This window comes from Periplaneta americana, unplaced genomic scaffold (assembly GCF_040183065.1).
Source record: "Periplaneta americana isolate PAMFEO1 unplaced genomic scaffold, P.americana_PAMFEO1_priV1 scaffold_22, whole genome shotgun sequence".
In the NCBI taxonomy this organism is placed as follows: domain Eukaryota; kingdom Metazoa; phylum Arthropoda; class Insecta; order Blattodea; family Blattidae; genus Periplaneta; species Periplaneta americana.
This window is the reverse complement of record NW_027185503.1, coordinates 2859202-2873049: the sequence shown is the minus strand read 5'-3', so window position 1 is coordinate 2873049 and position 13848 is coordinate 2859202. Positions and strand designations below refer to the sequence as shown.

At 33.5% G+C, this 13848-nt stretch overlaps 1 protein-coding gene across 3 annotated transcripts in view; it reads left to right on the top strand.

The window, feature by feature from the left end:
• LOC138693824 (conserved oligomeric Golgi complex subunit 4-like) overlaps nt 1–13848 on the top strand; it is a 103785-nt gene that overhangs the window by 49680 nt on the left and 40257 nt on the right. For all 3 annotated transcript variants that reach the window (XM_069817655.1, XM_069817656.1, XM_069817657.1), the window contains 3 exons: nt 175–372; nt 2367–2525; nt 12732–12928. Coding sequence is in view for 1 of the 3 variants with exons in the window: in XM_069817656.1 (XP_069673757.1) it covers nt 2423–2525; nt 12732–12928 (300 nt within the window). In the remaining 2 variants the exon portion in view is untranslated. The remainder of the gene's footprint in view (nt 1–174; nt 373–2366; nt 2526–12731; nt 12929–13848) is intronic.

Below are 13848 nucleotides of genomic sequence, written 5' to 3'. Positions count from 1 at the left end.
ATTTTGTACGTAATACAATAGGGTCCTAGTATGAAAATTTAAAATGTAAATTTCTGGAACTCTTAAATGAACAATTATATTAATTGTTCTTATTTAATCAAATTCCTAACTCAGGGTATCTGAAATAATACGGAAATGATAAAGAATAATCTACTGTTATGTAAATTATTACAGGATGAAATTAATAATGGACTGGAGACCCTTCTTTCGAGACAGTGTCACCTAGAAGCAAAACTTCGTGGCATTACCAAAGTATTGCCAAATCTTCAGATCGTGCATTCTGATGCCCAGAAACTTGCTGAGATGGTAACATTTACTTCAACTCTGGCAGAGAATGTTAGTGCTAAAGTGCGTCGGCTAGATATTGCCAGGGTGAGTGATGATTTTAAACAGAGAGATTACAGTTATAAGTGATTTAACATTTGAATTTGTATAAAGGATGGATAAGGGATGACTATGGTATGAAAGGTGGATAAGAGCTGATTATCGAACAGTTTAAATAAGGACGAGGGAGAAGAAATGAAGACAATACTGAAGGAACTGGAGAGCTCCCATCTGTAAGAGAGTGCTGAAAGATCTATGGACAAAGAGAGAATAGTGTATATTGGAAATCAATTAATGTAGTGTGTTTTAAAACCCTTTTATTACACATCTTTGCATGCGTGCATGTATGATGTAGCCAATTTCTCTTTAATTTCCTGTCCAGTTTCAGCATTATTGTTTCTTCACCTATTCTTTCTAGCTCTGCTTCATTTCTTATTTTGTCTGCTGTCTCATACAAAGTCACATTCCACACAAAACTCTTCACTGGTCTCATAGTTCTTCTTCCAAAGTTTCGTAGAAAATGCTCCTTTTTCTATTAGAAACTTCCTTTGTCATTGCTATTCTCCTTTTGACTTCCTGGCAACAGCTCATGTTCCTATACCAAGTATCTGAAGCTGTCTACGTGTTACTGACTCATTTCGAATTCGCACATTTATCACCTTTATTTTTCTACCAGTAACCATGGTCTTCGTTATCTTCATCCCATACTGCTCTCAGCTCTCATTTAGCTCCATTAGCATATTCCTTATTATCATCTTCTTTTTCTACTAACAACGCCATGTCATCAAATCTTATGCACTTTATTCTTCCTCCTACTATCACCCCTTCTGAAAATAATTCTTCTCTAAATCCTCCAAGTAGATGTTAAACAGGAAGGTGATGAAGAGCTTCCTTGTCCTTACTGCACTTCCCTATGACATTTCTTGACCTAGTCTAACTTTGACTTGCTGTTTCATACAAGGATTACTTAATAGCCTCCTCTCTTTCCTAATCACACCAATTTTCTTCACGATTTGCATAAATTTATTCTAGTGCACTTTATTAAAACCTTTTCTACCACCACAGATATTACATACGTCTCTTTACTTTTTTTCCAGATATGTCTTGCTAATTGCAGTCCAGTTACATTTCTCGTACCTTTTCCTTTCCTGAAGCCAAATTTTTCCTCTTTCAACTTTCCTTCCTCTTAGAATATAAACATCGATTCAGTATTCGCAGGAGAATCTTTGCCGAGTGCGATATCAAGTTGATAGTCCTGAACTCATTACATTTTTGGGCATTATTTTTCTTTGATACTGGCAGCATCACTGCCTCCGTGAAATCTTGAGGCCATTTGCCTTTCTCATATATTTCGTTACACAGTGATAGAAATTCTGAAAGTTGTCATCTCTCTTTTTTATGAATGGGGATAATAATATATGATAATTTCCTTTCATAAGTTTTATTGTTTTAAATTTTTAATAGATTTATATCCGTCAAGTCTGGGCCTTCAGTATCTTGGTCGTTGTTTTGTGCTTGATATTTAATAAACTTGTTTGGGGGTGAACAATTTAGCATTTCGCTAAAGTGCTCCCTCCATCTTGAAATTTCATTTATGCAGGTCAGCATATTTCCTTTCTTATCTTCAGTAGTTGGATATTATGGCTAATGATCTTTTTTTCATTTTGATATAATAGTGATAATGGGCTATTTTTGTAATAATCACAGATCGAAGTTTTCTATATATTGGCAGTAATATTTAATGTACATTTTGTTCATTATTTCTTGAATTACTTTGAGTGGTTAAAATCAAATGTAACCATCAAGGTTAGGTTTGAAATATGGAATGGTTGGAAGAGAAAGAAAATTTAAAAAGGGAAGGAAAAAATTGTGTGTAGTTTTTAATGCGACTTCTGTCTCACTATACTGTTATGTTACTGTAAAATCTTATGATTATTTTTCATTGTGTAGTTTTTAATGGAACTTTTTTCACAATATGCTGTTGCATTACTGTATGCTATAAAGTATTATTGTTTTAATCCTATATTACATGTGTTCTAAAGAGTAAGGTGTCAGAGTGCCAGCAGAGAGTTCAGATCTTCAGCTGTATAGTGACGGAATGCAGACTGCTCTTCGAAATGAAGATTATGAGAAAGCAGCAGCCCATGTACATCACTCTCTTTCAATGGATCAACACCTTTTGAAACAGACTGTAGCTGAAGGTATGAATTTTTAACGTCGTAATGAACAGAAATTTAATGTAAAATGAAACAGTTGCTGATTCAAGAGATAGTTATTGTAACTGCTGGTAATCAAAAGTGCCAAAACGTACTGCACATATGAAGATATAACTGGTAGTGTTAGTGTATACAGTGGCTTAGATTTTTTATGTACTCTGTAGTCTATTGTTGCCACTTTATCAGAGAAGCTCTTTATATACTATATGTTGAAAGATTACCTTGATGGTGAAATGATAGCTAAGGATGATGAATAGAAGTGAATTCTAATATAGACGACGACAAGCAATGGGTAAATTTTGCCTGGAGGTCTCTCATTCAGGGACAGGCTTCTTTCACTTGTTAAACTCTGACGTATGACCTGATTTTACTTTTCTTTCAAAGCAAGTTTTGATAAGAGTTTTCATCATTCTTAAAAATACCATTGTGTTCAGATAGGCCCAAAAATAACAGGCCGTCTACTGCTAACAAATGTAACTAAAAATAACTATTTAAGCAATTGGTAACGAAAGTAACGAATTTAAAAGACTTGAATAGTCGTGAATAACGAAATTACGCAGAATTGCTTCACTTATTTAATGTTGTCACAACTGCCTCTGTTACAGTGGTCGATAGTTAGTAATTACATATGTAAGTCTGATATAGTCTAGAAGGCTGGGAGAAAAGTTGGCTGCTCGTCCATTGAATTGAAGATCAGATGACTTGTGGAACAAGTCTGATGTTACCGAACGAGTTGGCTCAGGTAGTAGCATTTGAGACTCGCATTCAGGAGATCCCAGGTTCAAACCCCATGGCCGACCAATCTGACTGGTGTTTTTCATAGTTTCACTTAGTCACAAGGGCTGGATTGAAAATTTGCATACCATGATTCATCACCACCTCAATCACCAATATCATAAACATTAATCGAAAATTTGAGTCAGTTGCCTACACACAAACTATCTACAACACAACAATAGAAACAGGAATAGTAAAAGCGGCTTACTTATATACCCACAGATACTAAAACACGCGAGATGACCGTGAATGTTAAAGCGTGTATAAATAAACTTAACAAAAAAAAAAAAGTCTGATCACAAATCATTAGTTAAATAAAATGTGTTTAATGTTTTTTCATTGTGCTTATGAATAATTCATAAGTTGTAGTATGCAGTGGCGTAGCCTGCTTTTCAGACTGGGGTATGTAACCCAGTTAATATAGTTTGAAAATGGAATTTCCCATATCTGTATCCAGCATAGCATATATACCGAATACAATTGTTGTTGTTGTTGTTTTCTAATGCCAGGCGTTTGACAATAAAGTCATTTGACCTCTTGCACTCCAATATTTTTCAAAGATATTATCATGACCAGCCACTGAAGCACAGATTTTGAGGTGTTCCGAATCCATTTCTTGGTTTGAGTTGCACAATGGACAATTAGGGGACTGATATATTCCAATTCTATGCAGGTGTTTGGCCAAACAATCATGGCCTATTGCCAATCTAAATGCAGCTACAGACGATTTTCGTGGTAAATCGAGAATTAACTGTGGATTTTGATGCAGAGAGTTCCATTTTTTCCCTTGAGATTGTGTTATCAAATTTTGTTTGTGAAGTCTAAGTATGTAGATTTAATAAATCTTTTCACAGAGTAATACGTAGATTTAGTAACAGGTTGGTAAGTAGCAGTGCTGCCCTTCTTTGCTAAAGCATCCACATTCTCGTTTCCCAGGATTCCACAATGGGATGGTATCCATTGGAATACAATTCTTTTATTGAGTGATATTAATTGAGAGAGCATTTTAGTTATTTGTGCTGTTTGAGATGAAGGTGAGTGTTTAGAGACTATTGATAGAATACAATTGTATCATGTAGTATAAACATGCATATATCTTCCTTGCTAATACAAATTTACAAGTATATTACGTACCTAGTAAAACATCGACAAATAATAGACACACTGAAAAGTGTTTTAATAAACTTAGTTTAGAACTATGCAGTAAAAATAAAATTAATAAGCTCACGTTTACTATCAGCCTACTTCTTGTAAATCTGCTGGATCTTCCTGTTTTTCTGAGAGAATACGTCAAATACATCATCCTTAAATGAAGGTCGAGAACGTAGCTTCTGCAGAAGTTTGCTCTCAATGTTCGTCAGAGCAAGGGCTGAGAGCCTTTCTTCATTCTGAGTGCTGCGAAGGTAATCTTTTATTTTTCTCAAGCAGGAAAAATCTCTTTCTACCAAAGCACTAGTTGCTGGTATAGTAATAATCAAAGTTGTCAATTTGAAAGTTTCAGGGAACACTGTAGAAAGATCCATTGTCTTCATATACTGGTGTAGCTCAAAAACACTAGTTTTCTTCATAACAGGATCACCCTAAATCACACACAATTCACTTTTTATTCAAATGAAATAAAAAAGGTCTCATAATTTACTTTCAGACTTGAAAGTGTCTCTTCCGGGAACCATTTTTTGAAGTTAGAGTATTGTGTATTGTCAAGAAGACAGACAAATTGTAGCTTTGAAATTTCACTAAATCTCTGAGATATAGTTTGTCTATGGTATCAATGATTTCGAAAAATAATCGTATATAGTTGGATTTTTCATTGTCGTTGTCGGAGACACTGCCAGTATGAATTCTCTTTCCTTGAGGTTCATAGCCATCCTCATTCATTTCCTTCCAAAGTCCGTCAAATTCGTTCCTATAATTATGCAAATAGGCCTAAAGTTTTAAATTTTCTAACATCCTATTACAGTAAGCAATATCTGAAAGCTTTCTCTGGAGTACTTGGAAGAGGACATCAGAGTACTGAAATATGTTGGAAAAAACTGTCAAAAGGAAATTGAAAGTGAATTCTTTTAACTTGGTCAATAAGCCTTCTGGACATGTAACAGTATCTTCATCCCATACCAATTCGGTGTTTTCATTTTTGACCATTGTTTCAAATAAATGTTCCATGTCAATTTTGTGTTCTTTTTCTGTCCGATCTTTGGAAGTTCCATTGAATCTGAGGAACATATGGAATTCGTTTTTTCACATGCAAATCCAAAGCATGAACCCTCTTCGTTGATTTAGAAAAAAATGTTCCAAAACCTGCCGGAGAAATAAAGATCTTAACTTGTTTGATAAAACTAGTTGACTGCGACAGCACACTATTTAACTGGTGGACCATAGCAGTGAACGAATATGGCTGATTTACAATGTTCTCTGAGCTTCGACTGCAATCCATTATGTTCCCCTGCCATGACAGCTGCCCCATCATGTGTGTGGGAAATTAGCCTATCTGAACAAGAAAAGTCATTAATAATATTGAGAGCATGAGTCAGGAAAGAATGTGATTTTCTACCAAAACTTTTCTCTGAAAAGCAAATAAATCTCTCTTCAATATTACCGCCAACAGTTACGTAATGAAAGACTGTAGAGAGTTGTTCTTTATTGCTTACATCAGGAGTTTTATCTAAAAACAATGAAACAAAAGAGGCTTCTGAAATTTCCTTCTTAATTTCAAGAGTAATAACTGCACTCACACTTGATATCAAGTCATTCTGAATATCAGGTGAAGTTCCACGAAATACAGTTGACTTTTCTAAACATTCTTTCAGAGACATGTCATATGTTGAAACTTCATCTATATAGCCAGCTCAAAATAATTTCCTCTGTTTGAAGATCCCGCACTCTCATCGTGACCACGAAATGCAAGCCCTTGTTTTCCTAAAAGGAAACAGCTCGTATGAAATATGAAAGTATATCTCTGTTTTTTTAACTTCATTGTTGTGCTGCTCAAAAGAAAGTTTGTACTGATTATTTAAAGAAAATTCTATCCTTGGGGGTTTTTTTTTTACTTGGTTATATAACGACGCTGTATCAACTACGAGGTTATTTAGCGTTGATGAAGTTGGTGATAGTGAAATGATATTTGGCGAGATGAGGCCGATGATTCACCGTAGATTACCTGACATTTACCTTACGGTTGGGGAAAACCTCGGAAAAATCCCAACCAGGTAATTAGCGCAAGCGGGAATCGAACCCACGCCCGATTGCAACTCTGGATCGGCAAGCAACCACCTTAGCCAACTGAGTTACGCCGGTGGCTCTCCTTAGAGTTTTCCCGAACATTTTTAGTCGTTTTTTCAAATATTATATGGTTACAAAAATAGGTATGTTTCTTGGCTGCCTTATAAATACTTTTTAAATCTTCATAGCCATTGGTATTCCAAACGGATTTTTCATTAGAAAAGAGGAGACAAGACCAGCAAAACAGTTTGTTTAAAGTCTTACAACTGCACAGCCACGACTCACTTTCATAAATCTTTACATTAAAATGTCTTGCACACTTTGTTATATTGGTAGTGATATTCAGTACTGGTTTTGAAGGGCCTGCTTTAATTACGTCTTCATTTTTACAGAACGTTAAAGTCTGAAAGCTCCTTACCTTCAATTTGTCGATTATACAACAATTTGTTTCCATATTTGATACATTGCGACAATGAACACGAAACAATTTCCCTTTCACTCACTGCGTGACCTCTTGGATGTATATTGTCAGCGTACATATCTTGAGCCCATAAGCGCATAACACAAAGATCTTAACCTAAATAATTTATTTCAACATTAAACAATTAAGCTTTCAAAACAGTCTTGAGTGTTCACAAATGAAAAGAGTACCCATTTTGGAACAAATAACTCACTCATCATTCTTTATAAGTCACTGGAAATAATATTATAACACAATTTAATGTGTAACACTTTTATTAAGCCGCCAATGCTTATCTACTATAATAGTCATTTACATGAACGTTTTCGATACCATTTTTTGTATCATCTTCAGATGCATTATAATTAAAATTAACAATTAACATTTGTAAATGATTGAAAACCTAGCCATTGGTGTGTGTGTTCTGTGAACTTCTTTTCGTGATTAAGTGTGTGATACATTTATGGATGTCGCTTGTCTACTAGTAATTAGTGCTAATAGTAATACTAAGCTTACTTAATATCAATCAATTTCTAAAATGCAGTATAAAACTTATAGTTAACACCAATATAAAACTTTTATAAAAGATCACTTGTTTGGTCGTTTTTGTTATTCTGTCTTTGAGTTCTGTTGTGTCTTGCCTTTTAATGGGGCGATTATAACTGTTCTCTCTTTGTTTTTATATAAAACCTCATAATATTAAAATGTTGAATCGATGTGTAAGAAGCAATTTGTAGAGCACTTGTTTTAATCACTTGGTTTTTTACGAAGTGAACTGGGGTAGCTTACGAATTATTAATTTCACTGTGTGTTGTTGTTGTTGTATTAAACCTTATCTAGTTTTTACTTGTCACGTAACCACATGTTAACATTACCATTTTGGAGTTCACTGTTGTCCACTATTTCCTATGCAAATTCGATCGTCTAACAGGTTGAGTTACAATTTGGTTTGATGTCGAGCTCCGTATTCAAGCAAAGCCAGTGCTTCTCTGTAACAGTGTTAATATAATTAATGTTAGAATTTAGATGTTTTGAATTTTAGCTATATTTTATAATAGGAAATAAACTTACAATTCAGCTGTTTTGCATGTTGTGTACTTGTCGGTTGCGTGGCTGAGCTGGAATAACGGTGCTCGCTCACAGAGTTAGAAATACATCGTTGATACCGGAAGTTGGAGGGGAGGTTGGAGGTGCCTGTGTGGTGACTGTATGCTTTTGTTTTCGCGGGAGCAATTTGAATAAATTAAATAAGGGATTGTTAGTATTAGTTATTTGTTCATTAAGGAGGGGTTGTCCTGAGATATATTCTTTTGCTATATAAAATTGTTCAGCCGTGTCTATTGAGGGATTGTTTGTAATTTTTATTATATTTAATGTGTCGTTTATGTTGGATAATTCGTGATTTTCTTCAATAAGATGTTGTGTATAAATTTAGATTTGTTTCTATTGTAAATGAAGTCCGTTGTATGTTCTCTGTATCTGACTTTGAAGTTGTGTCGTGTCTGACCTATATATGCTTTTGTGCAGTTTTTACATTTTAACTGGTATATGCTGCTATTTAGGAATGGTTCGTTACTGTTGGTTTTATTGGGAATTATATTGTTTAATTTATTGTTGGTTCTAGCAGCTATATTAATGTTTTGTTTCTTGAAAAACTTACAGAGTTTATTTGAGATTTTGCCGTAATACGTCATGCTTTGCCATTGTTTATTATTTTTTGCATTTTCTGGTTGAAGTGTGGTAAAATTGTTTTTGTGTAATTTTGTTTTCCTTTTTTGAATTAGTCTGTTAATTAGTTGTTTTTCATATCCGTTCTCGAGTGCTAGTTTTTGTATGTAATTAACTTCTTTATTGTAATGGTCTTTATTGAGTGGAGTTGTAAGTAATCTGTCGATAAGGTAATCGGAATTTACTGATTTTATGTGTGGCTGGGTGTATAGAGTTTTTGCTTATTGAATGTGTGGTTGTGTTTTCTGTATATATTAAAGGTTATTAATGGAGGTTTAACTGTTATATTTAAATCTAGGAAGTTTAGGCTGTTTTTATTGCTTTGTTCTAATGTGAATTTGATATTTTGATGCCATTTATTAAACTCATATAGTATTTGTGTGTTCAAATTTTGGGGGGCTTCATATACTATTAAAGTGTCATCGACATATCTTGCGTAAATGCTAAAATGGAATTTGTTACTTAGATCATGTATATGTTCATTTTCTAAATTTTGTAAGAATATGTTTGCTAGGTATCGGGAAAGCGGGTCACTCATGGCTAAACCTTTTGATTGAGTGTATATTTTATTATTAAATTTAAAGTAGTTTTGTTTCAGTGATGTTTTCAGTAACTGAATGACTTGCTGAATTAGGTTGTTATCTAGTTGAGCTTCGTTGAGTTTTTTGGCTATTATGTCCATGGTTTCATCTATTGGAATGTTTGTATATAAGTTTGTTATGTCTAGTGATAGTAATTTAGTATTATACTAATAATAATACTAAATTATAATGCATCTGAAGATGATACAAAAAATAGTATCGAAAATGTTCATATAAAAATCTTATTCATGTAAATGACTATTATAGTAGATAAGCATTGGCGGCTTAATAAAAGTGTTACACATTAAATTATAGCAGCTTATCGGTAACAAAACAAAAATGAAATTATAACACAAGCATGACTATACGACAATATGTATTACAACGCTATACATACCCAGGGTCACGAGCATGCTCATTGCACAAGTTTCCTCGGGCTGACGACAGATGTCGTTGAGACGTTGCGAAGTGTTTTTAAACATCAAGCGGGCCATGTCCATATAGTTACAATATAATTCTTACTAATGGTCGCACCTTCTGTTCAAGGTGATTAAAACTCGAATTCAAAATCAAACATTCTGGGAAAACTTGATCTGTCTGAAAACGATTATATGTTGCAATATTATATTTCATAATTCAGAGTCACCTTGAAGGAAATTGCAGGGTATGTAACACATCTCCCACATCCATGGACGCCCCTGGTAGTACGTAACTAAAATGTAACTAATTTTTGTTTCACATCTTTGGTAGACACCTGAATAAGCATGGTAACCAACTATTCGACTATTGAACATGACATTGAAAAAATGTTGCTCTATTTTTGCACATAACTGGACTTTCAGTTATAATTAATACATCCAGTTAGTGTGTTATATAGCCCATATACTGTAAATATTGCAAAAGGAAGAATATTTCTCACTTAAGGGTGTCCTACTGAGTTCTGATGAAATATTTCAATTTTTACCATTTTTCAATTTTCCCACCAAAAACTCATATGATCTGTAATAAATATTTGTGCAAAGTTTCGTTTCATTATTCGAATTGTAGGTGACCTAAATATTAATTCTTTTAAAGTGCCGTAAGCTAATTGGGCCATCTAACCTTTAAACGCAGTTTCTGGGATATAATATTTTTTTGCATTTTTCAATCTAGGAATTCATACTTATCAAAAACTAAGTAAGATAATGCAGTGGCATTTTTACTACATGTTTTAAACACTATATTCTAGGGAATTTTTTTTTTATTTATTTTTTTTTTATTTTTATGTCGCTTGAAAAATACAGTCAATATTATAATTATGCATGACCTTAAGAAAAAATTAAAAAAAAAATCCAAGATAATTTGTTTATTCGGAACCACAAATAGAAACAAAAATCGAATACACAGTCTCATTACTCTTCAGCTAGATGTGAAGCCATAAAACTAGAAACAAATCTTTATTCTTTCTTGTGTAATCTAATTTATGGTAAGATATGAATTTGTCTATTTAATTTTTTTATTGACCAAATTTACAAACCAAAAAATCTTAAAATTTCAACATCATCATCTAATCTTAAAGAAAAGAAATTGGTGATTAAAATTTAATTGAAATCATATAAAAATTGTGGAAATTTTAAAAACCAGTAGCACATACCTTTAAATAAAGTACAACCCCTATATAATGAATCATTGGGGACCTTGTTTTCTTTATTTCCTTAAATGGGGCTTCCACTAAATATAAGAGTTAATCATAAAAGAGGGGTGAGTGAGGAGGGAGAGAGTATTGGGGACACTCTAAATTTTTAAAAATAATTCTAGGTGTAGCAGCCTAAAATTCTCCAAGGATTCTTTTGTTAAATGTGGGTATGTTATAGAACCGAGTTGGCTTAAATTGGGTTTTAAAGGTGTGTGGTATATTCTCTAGGGTAAAAGAAAACAAGCCATAAAATCCGCGAATTCATTGAATACAAGAACATTAAATCAGGATTATACATATGTAGACAGGGTGATGCAATTGCATTATCTCTTTTTGTTTACATGTTAATCATTACATATGCAACATTATTTATTTATAATCAAAGTAAAACATTTAGAACCTACATAAATGTAAATTTATATAACTTATCTTATATTTGTGCTGTGACCAGCCTCAGAGTTTCTGGCCACAGTTCATGAGGTTCCAAGTTCGATTCTGGTTAGAGCACAGGAATTTTTCCTTCTTGTGTTCGTCCATGATTTGGAATTTAAGTTAAGTCTAGATTTAAGATCATACATGTTTATCGTACAATATCATTGAGGCAGTGTAAAGGCTAGTTCACAATAAACTGGAAACGAAAACGGTAAAATTGTTAAAATGTGTACATTTAAATGTGAGCATTCACAATTAACGAAAAGCTTGCCGGAGCCCGGGATCGGGAACAAAGAGTTGGCCAAGTTTCAACTTTGGCGTTCACGTTTCCGATCACAGCCCACTAGATTCATTCTATTGCCATCTAAAAGCTAATTTGTCGCCGTATATTTTGTAGCAAGAAGACCGTGCCATAACCTAAGCATTATTTTGTTCTGTGCTGTGCATCATGGAGCAAGTTTTATTTGACGAGATTTTAATATCGAGTGTTGAGGAAAATCCTCGCATTTACGATAAGCGGCGCATCTCGTATAAAGATGAGAAAATGAAGGAGAATACATGGCTTTCAATAATTGCATCTTTGAACACCGATCGTAAGTGAATTAAAATTTAATACTATATTGGTTGTATTACACACTACATATTCATGCTTCAATTCAATAACTACTGTTGTGTTCATTTTTGTTTTATTACAAATGTTTCTTCTCTAATTATTTTACGTTATGGTAGACTTAAAATAGGTTATGATAATAAAGATGCATGGGCATATTTATAGTACCGTACCTAATGAAATGTTTCAGATGAAATTTCGAAGTTGGTTAACCTGTGTTTATGTTGGCTGTCTTGTACTCATGAGAGAACGCCATTGGTTAATTATACACAAATAACATCAGAAGGCTTAATATCGACTTTACATATCGTTATTGACATGCATATCGATATGCATTGTCGTCTACATTCTCAGTTTATTGTGAATCAAAAATTGTTATATTCCCGTCCTCTGCTTCCCGTTTTCATTCTGGTTCTCGTTCCCGGTTTATTGTGAACCAGCCTTAACTCTGCGTTCAGGAATCCCAACCTCAGAAGTGGGTTACACATAATCCACTGCCATATACAACCAGCATCATGCTTTTTACCCATCATTTGTAAGAAGAGGAATTTTATAGTGAAAAAGTGGAACATGTGTTGTCAGCAAATAGCTGGATACACTACGAAGATAGATAATCCACTGCCAAAAAAAAAAAAAAAAAAAAGACAATGTGGTGGCATTTGAGGGAAATATTTGTGCAATTGGTAATTGAATTGATTTTCTGTTCTAGATTGCACAAGTGTTACGAACTCATTTTCACTACTGCATGAAGCTGCAACCCAGCTTGGGGCTGTCGTTACACAGAAATTTGACGAAGCAGTACGTGCTGAAGATTTAGCATCACTAGCGAGATTTTTAAAAATCTTTCCTCTTCTTGGAATGCAAGATGAAGGTCTGATTAAGTTCTCATTGTACCTATGTTCAAAGGTAATATTACAAAATCATGCAGTTCTTACTTCAATTTTTCTGTCTTTGTTTTCTATTCTAATATGTTTATCTTCAAAAATAATGTTTTGGTAGGATAATTTTATTTATGCTTTAGTATTTCTGAGCTTTAGCTCTGACATCTCCCACATAAAGAGATCTGGCTAATTCTTATGAATTTAATTATATTTGAGTCAAGTACGAAATTGGGATATACATATACAAAGCACCAAAGAAGCTTCAGTTAGAATTATATTGAGATGTTTTATATGTTTTGACAGTATGAGTAAATAAAATTAGATTCAGAATTTTAAAAAAATATGCAAGGCGAGGTACAAATACAGTAAAACTTCATTTGTGCATTCTCACTTATACATTTTCTCACTTATACGTTTTTTCTTAAGTTCAGGCAAAATAAATACTTTCCATGGTAATTTATTTCAGTTATACGTTTTTCGCACTTATACAATCGTATTTTAAACCCTGAGAGGTACAAAACTTCATTTATACATTCTAATTCAATTTTGCTCGAAATTAAGTTTTCCATGAAAATGTGAGAACGCGAAAATACCGTATTTACGCCATTGAATATAATGTGCACACCAATTTTTTATCCTAAAATCCAGAAAAAAAAAACTGGCGAATATAATACACATCTGTGCTAAAAGCCACTAAAGTTTAAAATTACATTATCAAGACAGGTTATAAAGGGACTCCCTTACTTCTTGATTGACAATGACTAACGTCATGTTACCCATTGGTGATATTCGGCCAGTTCGCACCAGTTTAGATAAACCGGTTGTTAAATTATTTTTAGGTAATATTTGCAATTACCATGGACATATACCGTATTTTTTTAACATAGGTACACATGAGAGAACTGGTTGTTAAACTTCTTGAATATCACCACTGATGCTACCCTT